The sequence below is a fragment of the Malaya genurostris genome, chromosome 3 (genome assembly GCF_030247185.1).
Source record: "Malaya genurostris strain Urasoe2022 chromosome 3, Malgen_1.1, whole genome shotgun sequence".
Classification (NCBI taxonomy): domain Eukaryota; kingdom Metazoa; phylum Arthropoda; class Insecta; order Diptera; family Culicidae; genus Malaya; species Malaya genurostris.
The window spans coordinates 206,541,358-206,568,754 of record NC_080572.1 but is presented as its reverse complement, the minus strand read 5'-3'; the positions used below and the strand labels follow the sequence as shown (position 1 = coordinate 206,568,754).

At 33.2% G+C, this 27,397-nt stretch overlaps 2 protein-coding genes across 7 annotated transcripts in view; both read right to left on the bottom strand.

Moving 5' to 3' along the window:
- The window catches only part of LOC131438175 (uncharacterized), a 140,271-nt gene extending 122,872 nt beyond the window's left edge, over nucleotides 1–17,399 (bottom strand). Inside the window, exons 1-2 of one of the 6 annotated variants that reach the window (XM_058608009.1) lie at nucleotides 17,264–17,399; nucleotides 16,693–16,949 (exon numbers count right to left, since the gene is read on the bottom strand). The gene's annotated coding sequence lies outside the window, so the exon portion shown is untranslated. Of the gene's footprint in view, nucleotides 1–16,692; nucleotides 16,950–17,189 lie in introns of all 6 variants that reach the window. The other 5 variants (XM_058608013.1, XM_058608008.1, XM_058608010.1 and 2 more) reach the window with 5 other exon arrangements.
- Nucleotides 17,400–25,243: 7,844 nt separating this feature from the next.
- Nucleotides 25,244–27,021, bottom strand: LOC131437090 (IgA FC receptor). The gene is made up of 4 exons (XM_058606185.1): nucleotides 26,424–27,021; nucleotides 26,157–26,367; nucleotides 25,794–25,961; nucleotides 25,244–25,650 (listed from the first exon to the last, which is right to left on the bottom strand). The coding sequence occupies exons 1-4, from the start codon at nucleotides 26,909–26,911 to the stop codon at nucleotides 25,423–25,425; spliced, it is 1,095 nt and encodes a 364-aa protein (XP_058462168.1). The 5' UTR covers nucleotides 26,912–27,021; the 3' UTR covers nucleotides 25,244–25,422.
- Nucleotides 27,022–27,397: the final 376 nt, after the last annotated feature.

Here is a 27,397-nt window from a genome sequence, read left to right as displayed (position 1 = left end):
TGTCACTGAAACGGCGATGACAATTCGTTAATCACTGTACACACTCACTTTAAAGGCATTATCATCTATGTATTTTGACCAGCCTCAGCCGGTACAGCCACCTATCGGAAAACGGCGGAAGCAAAGTTGTACACCTGATAAGTCAAGCTAAACAGCATGAATCAGCAGCATAAAATATGTAGTAGGATTATTATCATAATTATAATTATTATGATTAATATTATTATTATTGTTATTATTATTATTATCATTATTATTATTATTATTATTATTATTATTATTATTATTATTATTATTATTATTATTATTATTATTATTATTATTATTATTATTATTATTATTATTATTATTATTATTATTATTATTATTATTATTATTATTATTATTATTATTATTATTATTATTATTATTATTATTATTATTATTATTATTATTATTATTATTATTATTATTATTATTATTATTATTATTATTATTATTATTATTATTATTATTATTATTATTATTATTATTATTATTATTATTATTATTATTATTATTATTATTATTATTATTATTATTATTATTATTATTATTATTATTATTATTATTATTATTATTATTATTATTATTATTATTATTATTATTATTATTATTATTATTATTATTATTATTATTATTATTATTATTATTATTATTATTATTATTATTATTATTATTATTATTATTATTATTATTATTATTATTATTATTATTATTATTATTATTATTATTATTATTATTATTATTATTATTATTATTATTATTATTATTATTATTATTATTATTATTATTATTATTATTATTATTATTATTATTATTATTATTATTATTATTATTATTATTATTATTATTATTATTATTATTATTATTATTATTATTATTATTATTATTATTATTATTATTATTATTATTATTATTATTATTATTATTATTATTATTATTATTATTATTATTATTATTATTATTATTATTATTATTATTATTATTATTATTATTATTATTATTATTATTATTATTATTATTATTATTATTATTATTATTATTATTATTATTATTATTATTATTATTATTATTATTATTATTATTATTATTATTATTATTATTATTATTATTATTATTATTATTATTATTATTATTATTATTATTATTATTATTATTATTATTATTATTATTATTATTATTATTATTATTATTATTATTATTATTATTATTATTATTATTATTATTATTATTATTATTATTATTATTATTATTATTATTATTATTATTATTATTATTATTATTATTATTATTATTATTATTATTATTATTATTATTATTATTATTATTATTATTATTATTATTATTATTATTATTATTATTATTATTATTATTATTATTATTATTATTATTATTATTATTATTATTATTATTATTATTATTATTATTATTATTATTATTATTATTATTATTATTATTATTATTATTATTATTATTATTATTATTATTATTATTATTATTATTATTATTATTATTATTATTATTATTATTATTATTATTATTATTATTATTATTATTATTATTATTATTATTATTATTATTATTATTATTATTATTATTATTATTATTATTATTATTATTATTATTATTATTATTATTATTATTATTATTATTATTATTATTATTATTATTATTATTATTATTATTATTATTATTATTATTATTATTATTATTATTATTATTATTATTATTATTATTATTATTATTATTATTATTATTATTATTATTATTATTATTATTATTATTATTATTATTATTATTATTATTATTATTATTATTATTATTATTATTATTATTATTATTATTATTATTATTATTATTATTATTATTATTATTATTATTATTATTATTATTATTATTATTATTATTATTATTATTATTATTATTATTATTATTATTATTATTATTATTATTATTATTATTATTATTATTATTATTATTATTATTATTATTATTATTATTATTATTATTATTATTATTATTATTATTATTATTATTATTATCATTATTACTATTATTATTTTTATTATTATTTTTATTATTATTATTATTATTATTATTATTATTAAGGCTTCCAAGACACTTGATTTTATTTTTCGTAGCATAAAGAAGTTTTAAGGATATATATTAAAAGCACTATGTTGCGCACTGGTTCGTTCCATTCTGGAATACGCTTCTGTCGTTTCGGCCTCTTATTATCAACTCGACATCTAACACAATGAAGCTATTCAGTATAAATTTCTTCGCTTCACTTTTTGAAGTCTTCCTTGGAGAGATCCCAACAACCTGCCAAGGTAACAGGAACGCTGTAAACTGATCGATCTAAACCTGTTATCCGATCGCCAAGATCTCTCCAGGGCAATTTTCGTGCCAGATCTGTTGCAATCTTAAATTGATGGCCCTGAATTGTTAAGTAAACTAAATTTAGATATCCTTTCTCGAAATCTTCGATCTCATCAATTCTTAAGAATTCAACCCGCTGCACTTATTATAGCTATAATATACCTTTCTCCAGTATGTGTCGTCTATTCAATCGATGTTTTCGGGTATTTGATTTTATCCTATCTCGCCACACCATCAAAAGTTTGTTTTCAAACACAATTTCAAGTTCCAATATGCTCTCCGAGGGTCGCTCTCGTCGATGTCCAGCATGCGGACCACCCGGCAAGTTTTCGTCACTTGGTGGTGTTTCCCGCGGACCCACACGGACAGCAGGATACAGCCTTCAACAACACGTACCAACGTCACCAGCCACTCTCGACCATCACCATATTATTTAGTATTACGCCCTTAGTATTAGAACTTTAGTATTAAACAATATATCTGTTAGATTTTTATAATCTGTTGATATGAAAAAGCGAGGAGGTTGAATGCCTGCTGAAGAGAGATTGTAGATTTCAACTCCAGTTGGCTTTTTCTTGCTCAAAATAAATAAATAAATATAGCTCATCATATTGTAATAATTTCCAGCATAGTTCTGAAAAGATTTCACGTTCATTGCATCGTCACTTTAAACGATTTGTAATTTTCAGTACTCATTACCTATACTACCGATACCGGAAGTCGGATTCGGATAAAATTTGTCGGCTACCTATCGAACTGTACGATCGTTTGAAACTAAATTTGTGAAAATCACTTCATCTATCTCTTAAAATACAGAGTGGGCTCCATTTTAGAGTTTTTGATTATTGTCTCCGGTACTTCCGAAGCCAGATGCTGGAGACTGGTATAACTAAAGTGCGTTTATTTCGGTATCAACTAGAGAAATTTTCAATCAATGTCATGAAATTCGCTTCTCTTCACATGATTACTTAACATGTTCATACTGGTCCGAAACCGGAAGTTGGATTGGGATATAATTTTCTAGAGTAGTACCATTCATTTGAATCGAAGTTTGAGAAAATCAGTAAAGCTTCCTCCGAGAAAATGTAGTGCACATTCACCGATCAGAAGAAAATAGTAAATGCATACCGTTTCCATCTAGCGAAAGAGATTGATATGATATTTACTGCCCATACTCGCATATCAGTCCCATATCAATTTTCGCCAATATTGAATTAGCTTGCGAAATGCAATCTATCCTCAATATACTCTCAGAAATTGCAATAAAAGTTGAGGGTTTGTTCAGTAAAATGTGAAAAAAATGTCAACTCATGTCTGTCCCATATGCAAAGTACCCGCACATCAGTCCCATTTAGTGCAAATTTCAATACTTTTATTTGTTGCAATATTGGAATAGCAAAGGTGTATTATCGATATTTCATGTAATAGTATCATGATTTAGCATTAGGTAGCACAATCAATCAAAAAAATCTAAAATAAAATTTTAAAAGTCTTTTTCTCGACATGCTGATTTTCCATATGGGACTGATATGCAAGTATGGGCAGTATGAATCATTTGTAATTATGAATGACTACCATGAGGTTATATGTATATGAATTTACTAACTTGCCAGCCATGTATATGCCTGAGTATAGTAGCAAGCATGGATTCTTCTTCAAAAGAACAATTGAAGACAAGAAAACATTCAAGTATTTTCGATATCTTTGACAGTAGTTCACCAGGTCACATTGTTTGTATCACAGGTTATATGAAAGTTATATCTTCAAATATTCTACATGAACGATAATACTTGGCTTGTGTTCATTTCATTCAGTAGCCTGTCAAGGTTGAAGTTTTAGTTTTGCTATAAAAATTGCTACAATCTGAAATAATACCTTTTTTTTAAATAACTATTTATTGGAATATGAGTTAAAATTAAATTATTTAAATTTAAATTTAATTAAATTTAGATTTAAATTTGGCGTTCAGCCACAACTGGTGACTTTTCAGCCCTATTATATATGTGATTTGGTTATTACCATGAGGACATCAATTGCTTCCGCAATTCTGAGATTTTTGTGTAGGGAAAATTCTAAACCTACTTGTATTGTGTAATGGGGAAAAAGAACTTTAAAATAATACCTATTAAATGATATTACACAGCCAAGCATTATTGTTTCAGCAACATCAATGCATTGTGCTCAACAGAGTTGGACATTTTTAGCATTATAAATAACAGTTACTTATTTCTTTTGGCCAAAATTTTATAATTTTGAGTTGCATTTTCAGATTCTTTATGAAATTCTGCTACAAACACTTCTTTTCAGTTCTAAAAACATTCCCGTGGATCGGAACAGTAACCGTTTATTCATTTCTAAAACCTATTACGACTCGGCAAAGCAAAATTTTAAAATTCTGAGAATACTTATTTGTGATAAATTTAATTGCGAAAATTCAAGTGTTCTTAGTTTTTCGAAAATCGGTCTAGTTTTTGAATAATTGATCAAAAGCGCGATTCGCGCATTCCGCTACACTTCACCTTAAATCCTGTTTTTGTCGAACTATTGATGCATTTATGATTCTCTCATACGCTTATAAATTGAAAGTGGATTGCACATGTTTCAAGAATTCGGGAAGGATCAAGTTGTTATGTGCAAATGTTAAAAGAATTACAATCTTTTTTTTCATAACTAGAGGGAATCAAATGAGAAATCTGTGTGAGTTCTATTTCGGACTGAGTTCTATTTTCGGATTTTTCATCTTCTTATTTCCACAATTCATAGGAGAAATCGGGACCCTCTCTAGAATATATCTGCGTATTTCTTTGGGAATGTTTCATTAAGCGAGAAATATTCCGCAGACAGATGAACATATGTTCGTTCAATGTGTAAAATCAATTTTTGGTGATACTACAAGTTTTTAAATAGAAGATGGCGTCGAATGCTTCCACACTATTCTGGCCTCTTTTGGCATCTTGTCACTACACCTAAAATGTTTTGGAATAAGGCGAATGGAGTCCATGTTATACCGAAAAAAGGGAAAATGCATTCCCGAATGCATTTCCCTTTTTTCGGTATAACAAGGTATAAATGAGAATCGAATTTTCAATCAAGAAGCATTGATCAAGATTTGACAATTTAGCAGCGTTGTGCAGAATTCATCTGTGAAAGAATAAATTTTGAAAATTTTGACAACTAAAACAAACCAGACAATAGTGCTTTATACCAGAGCAAAAATTGCGGGGAAATTTAAAGTTCCGGTATGCTTAAATTAACAACCATTTTCAGAACTTGAACTACATAGCGGAAAGCAAACGCCTTATCTTGCCGTTCACTGGCAAATTGTCAAGCAACATTGCAAACCAGTTGCCTCTGAAAATGGTTGAATTATGTTGGAAACCGCCCCGCTGATAAACCGATGGACGGCAACCGACAAAATTTCCACCGGTATGGGAACCCAAGAACAGATCAAGATCCGCAATAAACGGAACAGTTACAATCTAAAACGAAACATTCTCGCAAGCCACAAACACAATCTGCGCTGTGTTCGGTCGGAGGAAACCCGCAAACGGCAGCTCTCCGCGTTCCAAAGGCACCGCAATTCATCAATTCATGCAACCGACCAAAGCAAATTCTCAGACATACTTCACCAAAAGCCCGCTAGTTTTGCTGCTCGATTGTGTTGTTCTGTTTTTCTCGTGGTTTTGTAGGCCGCCACATCACGCTGATGATGGCTGCATCTGAGGGAGGCCGGTAGGGTCCGTGCCCCAACTGATCCGAACAGTTTGGTCAAAACGATAAACCGCAATCATTTACCCACAATTTACACACAATCAGCGTAAGGGATGGAGGGTGGTTGGCGGTTGGCGGATCTCCAGTGGGTGGTGGGTCTATTAATAGTTCAGTTAGTTCTTGCCAGTGAACTAGATTTTTCGCTACTGGCTGAGGATTGGCATGGGTTGGTGGTCACGCGAGCCAATTGTTGTGTGTGTGTGTTCTCAAAATGAAAGGATTCTAGCTTCCAACCCGTTCCACATTGTATTGTAGTATCAAAGCATTGTCTTCGAAGCTACGGTTAGAGTTACGATCGGCCAAGACTGAACAGAATAGGATTCTTGAGAATACTAAAATTTGAAATGAGTTCAGAGTTATCAATCTAGGAAAATGTGAATATTATAAGTCGATACGTAAAACTAATTCCGTCTATCACAGCTCTGGTAGCAACTTACTAGTTCTAAAAAAGAAATAGTTCCATATGAATGATAAACAAAATATTGCTTCTGTTGAATGGTTGACCGGAAACATAATAGTACTTTTAAAATAGATCAAGTAAGTCAAATTTCCCACCATGAAAAAACATGATCGCTTCGTCGCTCGCGAAAATCATTCAAGTTCACGTAGCTCCGATTCGACCCAGAGACTTCAAGAAGCTGTATCAGAAATGAACAATTTTTTTCGGGATAATACCATCAACTCGCCAAGCTCTAATAAGTCACTCAGCAGGGAAGACGATTTCGTGGCTGTAGCTCTTCCCACCTGGGTGCATAGAAGCGGCACGGAACGACTAGGAAACGAGATCACAGGTGGAAATGAGGTTACTCGCTTCAGCTTTTCCCTTTGTTGTGTACACTTTTTATTCTCCTCACGGCGGTTTCTCCTCCACGATAAGCGGTACGATTTTGTAGAAAATGATGTTCTACGACCAGAAACTAGGTTTCCAATGCTTAGCGCATGCGAAGAATTCGCTTCCGGTACCAAATGACCGCAGGCGGCACGTTTGTGCATGTTCAAATATGACACGGAGGGAGATGCTTTTTCAGTGTCTCTCTGATGGGACCGACTTCGTTGTCATCATCATCAGCATCATCTCCCCGTCGGCGTCTATCGTTAGGAATGTGTGTCAAAGTAGTTGACTGCATTGTAATTATTTTCAAACGAGCACAGCCATTATGGAAAATCTCTCTTGATAGGCCCATCAGGGAAGTTGGAATTTGTGTGGAATTAGAACGTAATAATTATGAAACGGTTGCTCAAGTGTTTTTATTCATTCCTGCTGAAAGAAAGATGTAGTTATTATTCTTTCAACAAAACCATTCCCAGTCCTGTCTGACCGACCTGCTCAACGGATTAAAACGATTCCTTCTCCACAAATTGTTACATTTTAAACTGACAGTTAGGGAGATAAGGTCGAAGATAAATCTAGACAAATTCATAATTTATTGCTGCTATCGCAGTCCAATTCTAATGAATTCAGTTACTTACTTTCCTCGCAAAGCTTCTAGACGGAGTAAGCGGTAACTCAAAAACCTTTGCTCATCGTCTATGTTATGAGAACTTTGTGAGAACAATATTAGATAGCAATATTATCTCTGAACAAGATTTACGGGGTCTAGTAAAAGTTGGCTTTGTTTTGATGACGATGCCAAGTGCAGTTCTTCGTCTGTTACAAAACGATTCTCAGTATTTCAGTATTTCAGAGGTGAAACATTTTGTTGATTTTATTAAATTTTATTACCGATCTCAGCTGTTCTAATATCGGTAGCTGGTTTTTAAGTAAAAATCACATTTCATCACAGCAGTACCTTAAGGTACTGAAAAAATTACCGAAAGAAGTTTAGTGTGTACACTAAATCAAAATCATTGTCAAAAATATTCGATCCACAAAAAAAAATCAATTGCTGAATTTTTTGGGCAAAAAACTGTTTGATGATTAATTTAAAGTTTATTTAAAACTAAAAACCTGCTTTAATCCACCTAGTGGTGTAATGATGCCTTTCTCATATCAATCATACTATCATATATAATACTGTGGTATTCTTTAACGTTATTTTCCTTCGATTCTTAAAAGAATAACCGAAATAGATTTGTTTGACCGACTACTGATAAAAACTATCAATTGGAAAAGATTTGAGGTCGATTTAGAAAACTTTTTACGGTTTTTCGCTCTTTTCAGTGATGGTATAAAATTTTTAACACACTTTACCCTATATTTCCGGAACCGGAAGTCGGATCCGCATGAAATTCAGGAATTACGTATGGGACCACACGACCTTTCATTTGAACCTAAGTTTGTGAAAATCGGTCTCGCCATCTATGAGAAAAGTTAGAACACATATTTTCATTATTTTGCACATTTTACCCCATAACTCCGGAACCGGAAGTCGGATCCGAATAATATGCAGGAATTTCGTATGGGACCACGAGACCGTTCATTTGAATCTAAGTTTGTGAAAATCGGTTCAGCCATTTTTGAGAAAAGTTTGTGCAAAAAACGTTACATACACACAAACGCACATACACACACACATACACTCACAGACATTTTGCGTACTCGACGAACTGAGTCGAATGGTATAATACACTCGGCCCTCCGGGCCTCGGTTCAAAAGTCGGTTTTCACAGTGATTGCATAACCTTTCTATATGAGAAAGGCAAAAACTTAAAACCTGTTTTTATCCTCTTAGTGGTGTAATGATGCCTTTCTTATTTTACTCCTAGCATCATAAATATTACTGTGGAATTTACAAAAAACAACTGTTCATTGAATATAAATAGGACAGTTTGTTCGGGCTTATTCCAACAAAATCTACAAATCCTTTTTAACCTGTAGTTCTTAAACCGGAAGTAGAATTCACAACAAATGTAGAAATTCCGTATGAAGCTGTAAGACTTTTTATTTGAACCTATAAGTTTATGAAAATCGATTTGGCTATCTTGAAGAAAAGTGAGTGAGATCCTTCTTGCAGTTTTTGATCACTGTTTCCAATACTTCCAAAACCGGATTCAGTCGACCGGAATAGCCGAAGTTGGTTCGCTTGCCAGCAACAAATATGATCTACAAATTGAAACAGTTTTGAACCTAGTTAAACCTAAACTTACTATCCTTTGCTCTATTTCGGTTAAACCAATTTAAACCAAACGAAATTTATCAAACAAAGCGAACTTGCAGTTCTGTTATTTTTGCATATTAAACAGCATCATAAAACATGTAGTAGGGTTATTATTATTATTGTTTTAATTGACATCACCACACCACCGGCATGGTATTATTGAACTACAGGCTGTTAAAATTGTATTTACATCACGAAGCTTAAAATTCCGATGCATGTTTATTTGTTCAAATAAATCTCAATTCATCGACATTCTTCTATTCTTTCGGTCGCACTTATCATAACGCTTTCGTTTCCTTTATTTCGCGTACAAAATAAAACAAAGCACGCATTTTCTTCTTCCACGTTGCACGTACCGGTGTTGTATTGTCGTTCTATATGGCGGATTGAAGGCTTTGACACTCATCGCCCTGTAACTGAGGAACCGTAAGTCGGATCCGGATGAAATTTCACAGTAGCTTCGTGGAAAAATACTCATGAAATAAATAATTTACCAATTAGTATGCATTAGTTCCGAAACCGGAAGTCAGATGTGGATATAATGTTCTATAAATCTATCTATATCTATATATCTATATATCTATATATCTATATATATATATATATATATATATATATATATATATATATATATATATATATATATATATATATATATATATATATATATATATATATATATATATATATATATATATATATATAAAAATGCAGAGATCATTCTTTGTAATCGAATCACGTAAGAACGGATGGACGGATTGAGATGATTTTTTGTTTGTTTGATCAGTTTTTACCCCCACCGGGTTCGTACATCAAAAAAATTTGGAAAACTTACCGGAAAAGTGGGAAAAACCAATAAAGGTATTTTGTATGGACAATGGAATTTTCCACTGAAAAAGTCGCCAATGATTGCTAGATTTACGATTGATGTTTGGCGCGCAACGAGTTGCATAAGTGCTTGGTCGTGGAAGGAAAGAATACTAGATCGTTGAAAAATTTGTTTGGCGCCCAACGAGATATTTATGTCGTTTTCGCTTGAGAATACTGACACTGACCCAGGGCAGTTTCATCAAACAAACACTTTTCACGAAACTGTGTTGATTTAGCACTTAGCAACGGGGGTTTGAGCAAACCTGATATAACAACCAGGTTCGAAACTGACTCGATTTTCAGTTCAACAACGTTAAAACTAGGTTCGAAACTAGCTTCAAACAAACGGTTTGACAGCAGTTAGAGTGGAAACTGGGTTAGGTTTGGCATCAAGCGAAAACGACATTAGTGTCGAGATTTCACATGCATACTTGATGGATGTGATTCGTCATTTCGAACCACGTGCTCTAATGGATAGCAAAATTATTGCTTACTAATGTCGTTTTCGCTTGAAAAATCTGAAACTGACCCAAGGTAGTTTCATCAAATAAACACTTTTCACGAAACTGTGTTGATTTTGCACTTAGCAACGGGGGTTTGAGTAAAACTGATTTAAAAACCAGGTTCGAAACTGACTCGATTTTCAGTTCAACAACATTGAAACTAGGTTCGAAACTGACTTCAAACAAACGGTTTGACAGCAGTTAGAGTGGAAGCTCGGTTAGGTTTGGCATCAAGCGAAAACGACATGAATGACTCAATGACTGTTCTAGAAAACCATTGTAGGCAGGAGAAGAAGTTTTGATATCATTTATTAGTTGATGAATTGTGTTCAATGGAGTCAGATTAATAGTATTGGTCATTGCGGGGACAAGATTAACAAATCAGAATTTTTTTAATGAATCAATGTAAAGATTCCGCTGTAGAAGCGCTAAGGTCAAACTAAGAGATTTTCCATGCATTTTTCTTTCTAATGATTTAGATTAGACTAAGCGCACACAGTAAGTGGTTATTAGATATCAATGTTCAAGATGAGTACCATAATGAATTGAGACTATTATTTCATGTTGCATATTCTGTGAAGAATGTTCAAACTGGTAAGATCAATATCAAATTACAATTTAAGCGTCGTCTCAAAGCAATCAAAAGTTCCACGGTACCTGAAAATATCCACTTTATTAGAGCTCTAAAGTACGCATGGTACTTTTTGATAACTTGAACGAACAGAACAGATTCTGAGACAAATTTCTCACTGCTTAAGGGCTATACACATCGAATTTTTTTTACGGATGTCGGTACAGTTTTACTGACTTTCAAACAGCTGAATATTTGGTAATCCGTTCAGTAAAAGTTTTATTTGCTGAATGATCGGTACAGTTTCACTGAACTTCGATCTGTCATAATTCTAATGACTTCTTCATCATTCAATATCGACGTTCGGCGAAATTTACAAAACAATTCTAAAAATATGTAAACGTCTTGACCCGCAAAGAATTACTGTTTTTTGGTAAATTGTATTAGAGATCTGGGAAAGGAAGGAGCAATTAGGTTTTCAAAATATATATCCATCCGATTAATTAATTTATTTGCGTGTGATGAATGAATTGAATTACATTTGCTCTCCAGAAATAATTTATTCAAATAAAATGATCAATTATTTTCAGATGCAATTCAGTAGAATATGGGACCACCCTTCATATTTTTAGAGTGCTGAAATAAAAAGTTGTAGAAGGCTTTTTGAATATATTCACTAAATGAAAAATTACCGCTAGGAATCAGTATTATCTATTTTTCGCAAGCAATCAATTCGCACCACTTTTTGCCTTTCTCATATAGAGAGGTTATGAAAACCGACTTTTAAACCGAGGCCCGGAGGGCCGAGTGTCATATACTATTCGACTCAGTTTGTCGAGTACGCAAAATGTCTGTGTGTGTATGCGTGTGTGTGTGTATGTGCGTATGTATGTATGTAACGTTTTTTTGCACTAACTCTTCTCGGAGATGGCAGAACCGATTTTCACAAACTTAGATTCAAATGAAAGGTCTTGTGGTCCCATACGTAATTCCTGAATTTCATGCGGATCCGACTTCCGGGTCCGGAAATATAGGCTAAAGTGGGTTAAAAATAGTATACCATCACTGAAAATGGGGAAAAAACTTAAAAAAATTTCTAAATCGACCTCAAATGTTTTCCAATTGATAGTTTTTATCAGTAGACGGTCAAACAAACCGATTTCGGTTATTCTTTTAAGAATCGAAAAAAATTATTTTGTAGAATACCACAGTATTATATATGATAGTATGATTGGTATGAGAAAGGCATCATTACACCACTAGGTGGATTAAAACAGGTTTTTTTTCTCTACAAATCTAGAAATTTTCACATCTTTACGTCCGAAAATTATGTTATTGGACAGATCTTTATTTCTGCTGAATTTTTAGTGATGATTACCGAAATTCTTCATTATTTTTTATTAATTTTCCGATTATTGCTAAAACTTTCGCTGAGTTCGTCAAGAGAAATGACATTACAGATTTCACAGAACGTGTCAGTAAATAATAAATAATCGTAACTTTTACATAGGATTTTCCGATATTCAGTAGTTCTTTGACAGATGACCGTAAGTTGAATAAATTTTTCGTAACTTTCAGTAAAAATAATATTTTATAGATTGTTGCCGGAAAAATTATTACCGAAAACAAAAAAAAATTTTTTTGTGTATATGAAACTGCTTCAAAGTTGGTTCTGTCGGGTGAACATTTACGTATGAGTAATTCCTTAAAACGGACTGTTCAGAATAGAAATCTGTGTATTTGTTCAGTTTTCGCTTAACAGAGGTATTAGATATTTTCACATTAATCTTTGGTGGTATTTCTTCTTTTTGAGCTAAAGCGAGTATGTGTCGAATTCCGATGATTGTAGGTTAAGTAATCAGAAAAATAATGAAGAAAAACGTTGACCACTTAGTCTTTTGACAATTCTTCTGACGAGACGAAGTTCGACGGGTCAGCTAGTTTAATATAAAGACCTTTCGTTTGAATCTTGAAAATCTGTAAGGCTGTTTCCGAGAAAACTGAGTGCACATTTTATGTCTAATTTTCACGTATTACCAAAAGTCGGATTCAAATGAAATTCAATAGCAAGCTATGGAACTATATTATAGGACCTTTCATTTGAATCTAAGGTTGTTGAAATCGGTTAAGCCATGTCTGAAAAAAGTAAGTGCATATTACCCTGTAATTCCGGAACAGGAAGTCGGATCGGAATGAAATTCAACAGCAGGCTATAAGACCATGAGACCTTTCATTTGAATCTAAGCTCAGCCGGTTCAGCCATTTTCGATAAAAGTAAGTGCATATTTTTGTTGCATACATACATACACACACGTACATTTGCTCAGTTTGTCGAGCTGAGTTGAATGGTGTTTGCCATTCGGCCCTCCGGGCCTTGGATAAAAAGTCGGTTTTCATAGTGATTGCATAGCCTTTCTATATGAGACAGGCAAGAGGGGAAATAAAAAGGAAAACTATTGAGATAATGAAAATAAATTATTTGGTAATTATTCGCTCTTGTTTTTTATTTACTATTGTTAGATAAAATGCGTACTGCAAAATGTACTGCTTTTTCAAAGTCGATATTAGGTATACCACAAAATAAATGTATTTTCACTAACCAGACATTTCCAACTGATTCGCATACAACTCGATCGGGTACCATTTGATTGTAAGACTCTTAAATTGGATCTAAGGATGTGAAAATAGGTCGAAAATAAAATCGAGTGCATATTTTTTCATTTTATATAACATTTTATCCCGTTACTCCGGGATCTCAAATGGGATCGTGATGAAATTCAATGGCTGGCTATGATACTATCCGCCTGAATCTAAGATCAAGAAAAACGGTTAAGCGGTTTTTGAGAAAATCGAGTGTACTTTTATTTGCATTTTCTATGCACAATCTACCCTGTGATAGAATTTTACTGGCTTCGAATGTAATTTGCACTCGGATACCAAGTGCCCCTCACTCGATTTCAAGTCACGTAGTTTTCAAATCACACAATTTTACATGTTCTTGAATGAAAGTTTGTGTGAAATATGAGGCTCCATTTATGTGTATTCAACAAACTTCGCAGCCGATTCATAGCGTACAGAACCATTGCATGGCTAGTGCTACGATCCTACTGACACTTAGAATCCTTCCAGTTTGGAACAAGCGATAGCGGGCTGGTAAGACCATTTGTACATGTGCTGTATGTATTGCTCGGAAAATTCTATAAATACATGAAATTTTGGAGTAAATCATGTTGCTACAAAAATACTACGTTCGCCTTTTAAGAAATCAATTATTTCTCTAGAAGCCGTTGTGTCCATTGATGGGGTGGGAAACGTTTTCTTTTCAAATATTTTTTTACAGAACTTTGGATTCAAGGACTTATATGTAAGCTATTTGTTATTTGTCCGCAGGAGAAAATCTCTTGCCAAATCAGAAATTTTCTCACGAACTTATTCACACATACATGTCTGTTGAAAACATCTTCACAAGCCGTGAGCACATAAAACGTTTGCATGGATAGCTACCCAAAATCCATCTTCACACATTTTCTATCGTCCATTAGTATGCATGTATCTCACCTCGTGAGATCGTTTTAAATTATCTTGAGGCTTTGAGGATGGTTCCCTTTCGGACAACCATCATGTTATACTGATAACCAATTGTCCTGTACTCGAATGAATGGGCGTCGTAGGCAGTTGTAACAAAAAACTAACTTCTGCTTAGAAATGTCGAACTCTAACGTAAGCAATTATAGGATTCTTTCAGTCAAATAATGAATTTGGTGAACTCGCTTTCAGTGAAATGACACCAATGACAGTGAAATGATGGCTTTCAGTAAAGCGAAGCGAAGTCAATGTACTCAATTCCGAACTTCACTTTCAGCTTCATCAGACTTCGCAAGCGACCCGTACGTAGCCAGGACTTTTATATGGTCAGTGCTATAATCCTACGGATACTAATATTCAAAGTATAAAATTGGCAATCAATGCTTGTTAAGGTAACAAAATTTAATAAAATCTTGTGCAAAACTAGGAATGCAATTTTCAGCGTAAATGTCTATAGAAAAATATACTCCGTGCAAGATCTGAAAACAGAATTTCGAACAATTTTGCAAATAACTTTAAACAAAGTATTCATTCAAGGACTGCAGTTTACCAAACCAAATCAAGCAAATAGCAGCGTTTTAGTGTACAAACTATGTGTTCGGTTTGTTAGATTCCAGACTATTGGACGAACAATTCATCCAGCCCCTTTTCAAACATGAAACAGTGCAAACCTAATTTTAGAGCCAACAGAAAAGTATTCTGAAATATTCCGGGAAGTGGCAAGCACATCAAACAAGTAGTCAGAAAATCAAATGACCTTATTTTAGATCGTATATCAAAAATTTCTACTATTATAGTTCTATCATTCAAGTATGTACTACCCTCTGAACAGTTGAAGGAACAATGTAAAGAAACCACATGGAGTTTCGTGTATAAATAACAAAATATGCTTCAAAGAATTATACCATCAGTTAAAAAAAGTAAAAGAATGAAATAATGAATCTCGAACATAAGCTGCTGTGTTGTTCACGTGATACATAAATCTGTAGTTTTTTTTGCAATATCCATTAATTTGAGTTTGCTTTCATTGAACTCTAACATTAGATTAGTATAATATTTCTATGTCCTCCTTCCAGGTTTGCCAAATCAAATTTAGATTCATTGGAAAAGACTAGATATCTGAAGATTTTATTTTCTTTGCGCACTACTTTTGAAAAAATATTTCTCAAATGTTAAATAAATGTCATTTTTAGAAAAATTGTATAAAAAAAACGGAAACCTACATCACCAACATTTCGTAGGCTTGTCCTTCGGACCTTAAGAGTTTCACAATGAGCCGTAATTGGTAGACTGTTCGAATTTTTTTTCTTTCGAAACCGCAAATTACTACGTGTATTGATCTTTTGCCCGAAGATCATTGATCCGATAATTTCACTGAAGCCATCGATCTAAGTTACAGTTTTTCACACTGTAACCTGCCCCATCAAACGAAGCGTTAAATCCATCGCCCTAATTACTACTTAAAAGCTGTACGATCAGTGTACAATCCCTACCCAACCCTATGATTTGATTACCCTACTAATTATGATTTCATTGGTTAAAAAACCGGTTTCTTTGACACCCAAACCATTCGAAACTGACGAATGACCAACCGTGAGGTGCGACTTGCTGTGATCGATCGCGAACCCGTCGTACTGGCGCTTATTCTTCTTGGGTTTCGAACGATCTCCGGCGCACGTTGTCATTCACTTCGAACAGATCAAAGATCGAACGAAGAGAAATAAGCAAAAGAACAATCATAAAACAACGCGAGTTGAAAGAGCAAACCGTGTCGTGGACGCGGTTGACTGGATAGAAAAAAAACATGACACAAATACAGCGTTAATTCACATGCCCTACGAGAACCTTTACTTTTTGTGAACAGATAAAACCAAAGACAAGATGTACTCACTTCAAGCAGTATTTGCGAAAGTTACGTAATCCTACTAGCGTTCGATGTCCAGTACTTCACTGATATGCGATTCGATATCAGTCCAGTCCGCTAGAATGGTTGTCGGAAGGTCCGCTTCTTTCGAATAACTTTGAATGATGAATAATCCGGATACCTCCTACGCTTATCAATATTCACAAAACATTTGTTTTCTTTGAATCAACCTTACACTAGGGAATAAATCCACTTTACGATGCTAATTTGAGCTTTTTTATCTACTGAAAAAAACAAAATCTTTCATTAACACTACCAGAAACACTCATTGACGGACATCACGCAGAACTATTTTCCATGTGAAATTCCCGAATAACACTTTTCAACTCGAGGATAATCGAATAAAGGAAAACGAATCGAAACACCACTTGCAAATTTTAAAACGAAACGAAACTTCTTCAACAGGATTGAAAAACAAGAAAGGCAACGAAATAGCAACAGAAGATAAAAAATCGCCAGTCCACCTCGAAACGGACCCGAACAGATGATGATGGCGATGGGTGACCACCGTGAACGGAGCACTCGCGAAACAACTTACATCAACCGCCTAGCGAACAAAAAAGGCACACACGAAACAGACCGAAGCTAGAAGCATACTGAAACAGCCAATGCCGAGTAGCGTGAGTTGGGCTGACTGACTGAGCAGCGGTGACTTCAACGCGACCGCAGACAGGAATACCTTGAATCTCCCATGTCGGGCTGTTGCTCGACTGGGCCTGTTTCCTCTGTTTTGCTATTTTCTTTGCAGCGCGCACCGCTTGAATTATGTACTCGAGTCGACGGAACAGGTTTTCTGCTTGTGTGCTGGCCTCCACCGCTGCAGTGTTCGTGTGTTGGACAACGATAGTGTTCATATCGATGATCGTTCACGTCGATGATGATCACCGTTGCTATCGTTGAAAGTTTAGTTTGGGTTTTTTATGGTGCACACAAAACGAGAAAAGTGTTCGTGAAGTTGAAGTTAACTTAATTCGCCCACATGACCGCTCGATGAAAGATAGAGGTGGTCATTATTTCTCAATTTTCGTATATTGGTATAAATCAGGATACTTTCTGGATCGCAAGACGCCAATAAATTTTTTTCGCGGAAGTATATTATGAATATGTCGTTTTGTAAGCCCTTGAGCTAAACTGACCAATGAATAATTTGTCTTTCTCGAGACTACAACAATACAACCGAGAGTTTTTTGTGTTGACTTTTCAACGTTAGTTCGTGTAATACGAGCTTCATATCAGATTGAGTTCGTTAAGAAAAATGATAACCAGGTGAACACGGCTTTTTTTGTTAATTGAATACATTAATTGCAAGGGAACCGTCATAGTTAATTTATTTAATTTATTGAAAATATATGTAAGGACATTTTTGCCATTTTCCTGACAATTTTGATGATACCTTACCGAAAAAATTAACTGGCTTTAGTCTTGTAACACTGGGTGACTAGTTTCACATATCGAAAAAATGCGTAACTCAACGAGTTTGTAGTCTGATGGAGCAAGGTCTAATGAACAAACTGTATAGTCAAGCATTCCCCATAGGAGTCTTTCCAGCCTGTCGCGTGCGATGATGCATTGTCGATGGTGTAACTATCGCTTGTCATTGTTCTACAAATTAAACTATCCTAAACAGTACGATAAAACTTTATTTCAATCGAATGTTATTAGATGAAAATGAAATTTATGACCATTGATTGTCAGCATATCCCTTCTCATTCATTTGACTTTTGTTGTCATATTCAAATGTTGCTCCCATAATTCATCGTCAATTGAATAACCGTTACTAGTCACTTGAAGATTTGCTCACTTAGTTTCAAGTGCCAAGTAGTGTACCTGCTTCATTGTCTGCACTGTTGGTAGTGAGCAAGTTGAAATGAATAGGTACATTTTAGTTTCATACCATTTTTGGTTTATATGATGACGAGACTAGGCCTTATTATCATGTTTCATTTTTCTGTTGTTCAATCACACATGAATATTCGCTAGTGAATTTTAAATATTACATTGGACTACCGTTGACGAAAGACGTTGTAATATATTCTTGTCCAATAGAATTCAGACTTTAGTCAAGTATGTTGATAAGAACAACGTTTTTCAAACATTTAAAAAAACAGTTTTTAATAAATTTAGGCGATTTAGAAAGAGTGAATGGGTGCTCAAACGTGCCAAATTTCAGTGTGCTTGATTAATGGTCATATATTATCTTATTTGAATTATTTATAATTATTTATAGTGTCAATAACATGCTACAGATAAAAAAATGCATTAGAAAATTGACAACTGATTCGAAGTTTATCTTTGACTTTATAATTTGTCATATTGAATTAATCGAAAAACCGTTTTCAATAATGCAAGTGAGTTGTACATCAACGTGTGAATTGTTTCAAGTAAACAAAAAAAAATAAACAAAGGTACCCGAAAAATATTTAAAATATTCATTTCAATTATTTTTCGGGTAACTATTACAAACTAACAGTAAAATTTTGAGTTACCATCTACATTATAATAGATTCTATACACCTAATATTTTTCGCAAAGTCTCGGCAAAAGCAACGAAGTGGAATTTATGAATTACTGAGCCCTCAACAATTGAATTGAATAATTCGATTATTGTAAAATTATAAACATTCAATTGGTAATCAAGACTCACACATCTTCCTTTCAAGCTAATTCCACTTTTTCCAGTGAACACCGGAAAATTTCTCCGAAACATACCGAGCTCAAAAATTGTAAGTGTATAACCATTTCAAGCTACTAGTTGACTGCTTGTTTTGATATTTACAATAATACTAAAAGGGAATTATAAAAAAAATTAAAATATTCGAGTACAAGTGTAATAAATATTTCTGTTGAATTATGACACTATTAAATCGTATCTGATATTGTCTAAAAAATGGCTTGATTGATTAAAATATAAAAATCTGTTGTAATCCACCTAGTGGCGTAATGGTGCCTTTCTCATTAACATTTCACGATAAATCGATGCAAATTTCATATGAGATATTTTAAACAACTGTTTCCGGAACCAGAATCGGGAGACTGTTGAATTTGTAGCAAGTTTTAAGGGCCAGTATATATGCATATATATATATATATATATATATATATATATATATATATATATATATATATATATATATATATATATATATATATATATATATATATATATATATATATATATATATATATATATATATATATATATATATATAAATGCAGAGATCATTATTTGTAATCGCATCTGGTAAGAACGGATGGACATTTTTACATGATTCTTTTTTTGTTTGATCAGTTTTTACCCCCATCGGGTTCGTACATCAAAAAAATTAGGAAAACTTGCCGGGAAAGTGGGAAAAATCCATAAAGTTTTTTTGTATGGACAATGGAATTTTCCACTGAAAAAGTCGCCAATGTTTGCTTGATCATCGATAGGTGTTTGGCGCAAAACGAGTTGCATAAGTGTTTGGCCGTCGAAGAAAGGAATACTAGATCGTTGAAAGAATCTTTTGGCGTGCAACGAGTTGTTTTGTGTGAAGTTTTCACATGCATACTTGATTCATTTGATTTGTCATTCCGAGCCACGTGCTTTATTGGGTATCAACATTATTGCTTGCCAAATGATTTAATGACGGAACGCATATGAGTGTTCTAGCTATACCGTAAACAGGATCAAAAGTTCTGATATTGGTTACCAGAAGATGCATTGTGTGCAATGTAATCAGTTAGATGATTATTGTTGGCCATCGTAGGCGTGAGTTGAACAAATCACATTATAGAACGATTTTTGTACGAATCAATGATAAGATGCTGCTATTTGAATGATGAGATCAAACAAAGAGGTTTGCCTTGCATTTAGAATGCTGAAGTTCGTTCGCGTCGGTTAAAATTCTGGTGGATTGAAAACCATTAGTTGTGAGATTTTATGCATTGACTCGAACGATACACGGGCAAAATTCCGATTCTAGAAATGAGCAAAAGGAGTCATAATTTGGGGAAAAGAGTGTATTTTCATGTTATGATAATACACCATGATTAAAAATTCTCGGATCATGATCCATTTGGACTAATTTCGCTGAAATTTAAACGTAACGCACTAGACGTTGTTGGGTATAACTTTAGGCGTGTTTCTGCAACGTAGGTAATTTTTGCAGCATAAATTCAGGCGTTATGGTTTAAAATATGAAGATTTCAAATATGAATTAAATGGAATGGTGCGATGATCGTATTTTGTACGCGATTTTAACTAATCATTAACAATTAAAATATTATGTTTATGACAAACGACGACGCCTAAAATAACGTGTTTACTTGCGTTAATTGCTCCAGTTTTGAATTTTCTTTTTCAGAATTTAAACACTTAAACGAACTGCATGAAAAACATGTGTGAATCAAACCTTCTAAAAAAAAACTCTTGCAAATGCCGCGGATTGATATTGCCTTTTACTTTTTCAAAACATCGTTTGCAAAAACGTTTATTTAAAATAATATTATTCTACAACAATAATAATTGTAATATTATTCTAACAACAATAGTCACATTAAATTTGTGGGAATACATTCAGATATATTCATTCAAAATGTAACATACATGTTTGCCAAAATGAAAAGCGTAGTCTCTTATAATGTCAACTTTCGGTTAATTATCTTTATGTTGTTAATTCTCTGTCAGCCGTTGGGTAAAACAACACAATTATGAAATGAATATGCCTCAGGATCAAGTAAACATTCTCAGTAGTTCTTGCTTTTCAATGACTACTTTTTGCCTTACCATTAATCTATTGAGCAATCCATCACATCACTTGAGACAGAGGGTTCAAAGTAATATACGGGTAGAAAATTGGAGTTACGAGTTTTGAAAGAAATACATTCATCAAGTAACGCATTTCCGGATCATGATTAATTTTCATGGGAGAAGACTTATTGCTCATGAGAAGTTGAAATGATTGGTTTCATGATTTTCTAATCATGACAGCAGTAACGGATTTTTTCCCGTGTAAGCTGAATACTGGTACAATCACTCCTCATTTTCACTCCTCTATAACAGAAGAATTGCACATTATTTTCATATAAAACTTTCTGATATAGATTCTCAGTACCGAACTCCACCATTCGTTAATTGTAAGTGGGGTACTAAACAAAATGATGTGGTGTCAAGGAAGAGTAAGGATTTGAAGATAAAGTGCGGAAAAATTCGACGTAAGAAGGTTCATTTAAGTAAGCAGAAGGTTTCTCGCATCTAAACCTTTATTTTCTATCAGAAGAGTCGAACTTAGCGATGCGAATCATCTGAGTCTCTGATATGTAAAAAATTTACTAAATAATTACTGAATGATCAGAAGTCATAAATTAAAAGTAAAAATAGAGTTTTATCGCTAAATTGTTAATCGAAATTTTTTCCTGTGATTGTCACGCTACGAACATTCATCAAACACGATTAAATAATATCACCAGACTAGCGAGAAGTGACGAACTACAAGTCGCGAGGGCAGCTTTTGTAAATTTGTGGAATCAATTTAAAGTAGTCATTTTAGTTATTTTTGCTTCACTCTTTATTCCATATGTCGAAACCATAGTTTGAGAGAGATCAACAATCGCCATTCGATACACTGACTCAAAAGATGATATGGCGATCGGTGCATTCGCTTAATTTTTGCGTAACAAATGCTTTTAACATATTCACAATTTTTTTAATGAATTCATCGCAGCCAAGTAATCAGTAAAAAAATGGAAAGATACATTAACAGCATAAGACGTTTGACAATTCTACTGTCCAAAAACATAAATTCAAAAAAAAATCGGGCGAAACGAAGTTCGACGGGTCAGCTAGTAATCTTATAAATATTTTAGGTTTGTTTGTATCAGTTCATCACTCTTTATAATATAGCTGGCTATTGGTTGAACTCATGGAAGAGAAATGAGTCTAACATAAAATAAAATTTCAATTGGAACACCTGTAGTCTTAATAAAATGATAAAGGAGTTTCATGTAAGAAAGGTCACGACAAGCAAGAATATCGCGAACTGGGACATTGGATAGTCTAGTCGTCAACTATATGAAGGTTATACATTTTTATCTTTCATTATCCTGTCTTCACCTCAGCACCGTATTTAACAAAAATCACATACCGGTAACATACATTCATGTCTGTGCCGTGACTCTGTTTACTTCAAAACGGTTGAAAACTCGGACTCATGTGTGGTCGGTGCCGATGAATTTGCTTGTGTTATCAAAGTCGAGCTAGAGATGGTCGGGTAAGCATTTTTTCAAACCCAAACTTGACTCGTACTCGATCGAAAATATAAAACTTTTATCTGTACCCGACCCGAACCCGACATTAATTTTTCTTCCAAACCCGAACACGACCCGCACCCGATAAAAAAATAAAATTCTTTACCTATACCAAAATTTTTAACCCGATCCCGACCCGTACCCGATGAAAATGAAAAAAATCGGCACCCGTAACAGACCCGAACTCGACAAATATATTTTTCTCTATACCCGATCCCGACCAATATCTGTCGGGTATGGGTTCGGGTCGGGTTTCGAGTACAAATACCCGAAGCCCGACCATCTCTAGTACGTACCGGTGCGTTTTATGAAACGATTTGAAATATTACACACTAATTACTGTCAATTGATAAGGCCTATCCATTGTACCTGATTTGAGTCACCAGCAATTTTTCCGTATTTCGCATCACTACTCTACTACTCATTTGATTATTCAAACAAAATTTGACATATTTAAAATGCAAAATAATAATCTCACAATACGATCTCATTAATATTATTTTTTAATATTTGAGCTCAGAATATTCTGTTCAAATAGTGACATACTGTGTTTCGATAGCACACGGAACCACCCGCGATCCCATTTCAACCAGAATATTAGTTGATTTTCTGAATTCGATTGGTTAAAATTTGGTACAACTAATCGATTGTTGTTTTAGCTAAACTGCCATTTTTGTTTTTCGATTAGCAGAAACGATGGTTGAAACAACTAATTTAACTGTTTTAAAAAAATGCTCTCAATTAGTGAGGACACATACCTTTCAATTTCAATAAATATTTTAGTTGAAATAACTGGTGTTGTTATTGAAACAAAATTCTGTTAGTTGAAAAATAAATCGGTTTTATTTGTTTTAGCAAATGCAAATAGTTGAATCAACTCGAACAATGTTATTGATTTGCGAAAATTTTAGTCAATTTATATGAGCTTGGGTGCATCAACCGCTGGGAATTGGAATTTTGCGACGGCAATTCAAACGCGCCATTCAATAGCAGCGCGTTCTGTGTATTTAAAACCCTTCGCTCCTGTTACTTTCATAAATTAAATTCATGTAAAAAAGCGTTTTATTGCTAATGCATGAACATCATCATCGGTATCAAACAGCTGGAAGTAAAACAGTCTGCTGGAAGTAAATCAATGATCGAATTTGAAGCATAAAATTATTGCGCATACCTGAAAGATTACGAGATGATCATTCATTAACATTTTCTAATTTGTCATCAAATCTTTTTCATCTTAAACAAGGTTGACTTTACCACAACACCGCTGTTAGATAAACACTTGTTATCATAAATTTATCAAATCGAATGAACACAATTTCACCAAACGCTTTAACCATCGATGTTGTTTTCATTGACATTTTGAAGCGAGGCGAACAGATTTCAACTAAAAAAGTTGTTGATTTTGCATTGTAATTATTGTTTTGCTTTCAACTGTCTCCGGCATTTGACAGCATTCAAAACAACATATTTTTCAACTACTTGAATATATGCAAATCAAAAACCATATTGGTTGAATCAAAAAGAAATTAGTTAAATCAACTATCGCAAAAATCAAAAACTGCGATATCGCAATTTTAAGATCGAAGGGTTCTCCGTGCATAACCACTTTCATTCAACAATAATTTAAACGAAGAAACTAATACTACGTCTTGCTCAGGTGACTGGTGTACCGACACAGCTGTTGAGTAGAAAACACTCAAACCAATATTCATGCCAATATGGCGGCTGCATACAGTAAAGCAAGGCGACTGCATCCACACAACTGAACACGAATTGAAGTTCAACTTCAAGAGCTCACGAATCCAAAGAAGCACAAAACAAAATAAACATAGAATCGCTGATCATCAGTCCGATGATGATGATGATGACGATGGTGTTAATGATGGGAATGATCGATGACCACGAATCATGATGACGGACGGTGGAATGATCACCTCAGCATTGACGTTCATGACCATAAAGGGCCGGGCGGAGCGCACGAATAGCATAGGAAAACAAATATAAAAACAGCGAGAATAAAAAGGTAGAACGAATGTTGGAACGCGGACGATGCCGTAGAACATTGGAACATTATGAAGTCTGCCGACACACCACGACACCGCATTAGCATGACATTGTCGGTTAGTTTTACCAGGAAATTGAAGGTGCATTCTTCGTGACGAATTGTTTGTCTGGTTGGATGGCTGATGGTGCAATGTACTGCATCTGGAAGAGTCAAGTTCAATTGTCTCCATTTTTGCTACGTTTGCATATTGCTTTATTTATGGCACTACATTGCTATTCGAAAACAACACTTTTTTCTTTGGTTCAGTCAGTTTCTACAATCGTAAAAGAGTTTCACAATGTTCCTAAACTATTTTTCAAACACGTTTTAAATGAGATAACTTTTCTTAAGAATGTAAAACACATTGTTTATGGGGAGATAGAAACGGATGAGCCATCCTCTAGATGTCTGAAGTAATCCTTCTCGAAGTCGCTCATGAGGCGTGCTTGGTCCATGTGGAAGTTTTGCTTCTTCATCTGATCTACGGCCAGCAGCAGTTTCTTGTAGTCAGCCAACACCTCACCTCTTTGTTTCCTCAATTGCTTAATCTGTTTTTCGTAGGTCAATCGCTCCTGACGTGCTGCATCTCGGGTCTCCTGTAGAACGAAAGTAAGAACACGAGAATATTACGTCAATCAGTGTTTTTTTGTTGTTGTTGTAGTGAAACGCAATCATTGAACCGAACCGAAGAAAAATGTTGCATAAGGCAATTGTTGTCGATGAAATACTCGTTGCATACCTTTTCAGCATCGTTAGCAATAGTCAATTTAATTTTAAGACCGTCAATGTCTTCCTGAGCTTTGAACAACTTCTTTTCCAGATTCTGATTGTTTTGGGTCAAACAGCGAATCTCTGTACGAGCAGTTGACAGCTCTTTTGCATTGTTCAGAATGTGCACTTCCTTTTCCTGGTGATAAATCAGAGGCCAAGATAAGAATCACGTGTATTTCTGATTCATTTACATAAAACAAACGACGTAAATGTTTTCCGCATCGGTTGTGTGTCAATCTGTTGAAAGCAGATGACACATCGCCCATGAGACTCAATAAATATCAAAGGTCAATAGCAATTGAATTTTTGAATGATTGAAATTTTTACTTACCTTTACTAACTTGTCTAGTTCTAAATTACGATCTTCAAACCTTTTAACTGTTCTTTCCAAAGCTGAATTCTTGGTCAACAATTGCTCTTTGAAGTTATCCATTTGTTTCAATCGATCCAAGGCTAAATTCAGATCTTTTACATTTGCTTCATTTTGCTTCTGAACGGTTTCCAGTTCCGTTTGAATAATTGCCACCTTGGACTTGAGAAACCTAGCAATTACACGCAGATTTTAAAGTCTATAAACAAAGATAAACATTACACCTACTTGATTAATCCTTCTGAGCTGATATTTTTCTTTTCCAAAACTTTCGGTACCACATCGGCCATATTCTTGTTCACATTTTTGGCACTGGCGGTCTGCTTGACAACGGTTTTATTGTTAATTTTTTTATCGCTCATTTTAACAACCTGAAGATCCTGCTGTACTCCATCCGACGAGTTAGAATCTTTTTCGCTATCGTGAAAAATATTTTCCGTATATTGTGAGCTTTCATTGAGTTCAGTTTCGGTATCGGAAGGAGTGGTGATCGGATCACTGTCATTTTCTTTGTTGCCTCCATCGCCGGATGTGGTTTCCGAATCATCGGTGATAATCGAATGGTTATTTAACTTACGAATGTTATTTCTCATGCGCCTTTTGGTACTCATCCAGCTGGCATTTTCATTCAGCTCGAACAATCCCCTGGATTTGGCATTTATTTCCTCATTCATTCGGAACAGAACACGCTCCCGCTCGAGTAGTATGGCATCCATTTGCTTCTAGTCCTGCAACTTTCGTTTAAACACTGCAAGCTGATTACCTTAAACTTCCGAGTTCAATGGTTCGACGGTGAATAAAACTGGGCTAGCGAACTCGACGTTCACCTCGGGTTGCATTTTGTTTGCAAAACAAGCGTTGGCGTCCATCGCACCGGTCGTTTGTCATGGTTACCACCCGGTCGGCGTTGTCAAGCGTGTTATTTTAGGGTGGAATGTTGCACTGTGTAAGGTAGCCGTACCGATATTCATCTTTTATCTTATCTACACTGGTGGTGCAGCGTAGTAGGATACAAAAGAATACATTCGCAAATTCAAACGAGTGTAGTTCACACGCTATCAGCTCCTCAATTCGTTAAAAAAATAAATACACGGCAAGAAATCTGTTACTGCTGTCATGATTAAAAAATCATAAAACCAATCATTTTAAATTCTCATGAAGTCATTATGATTTTTCATAATTTCTTGATCAAATTTTTTCAT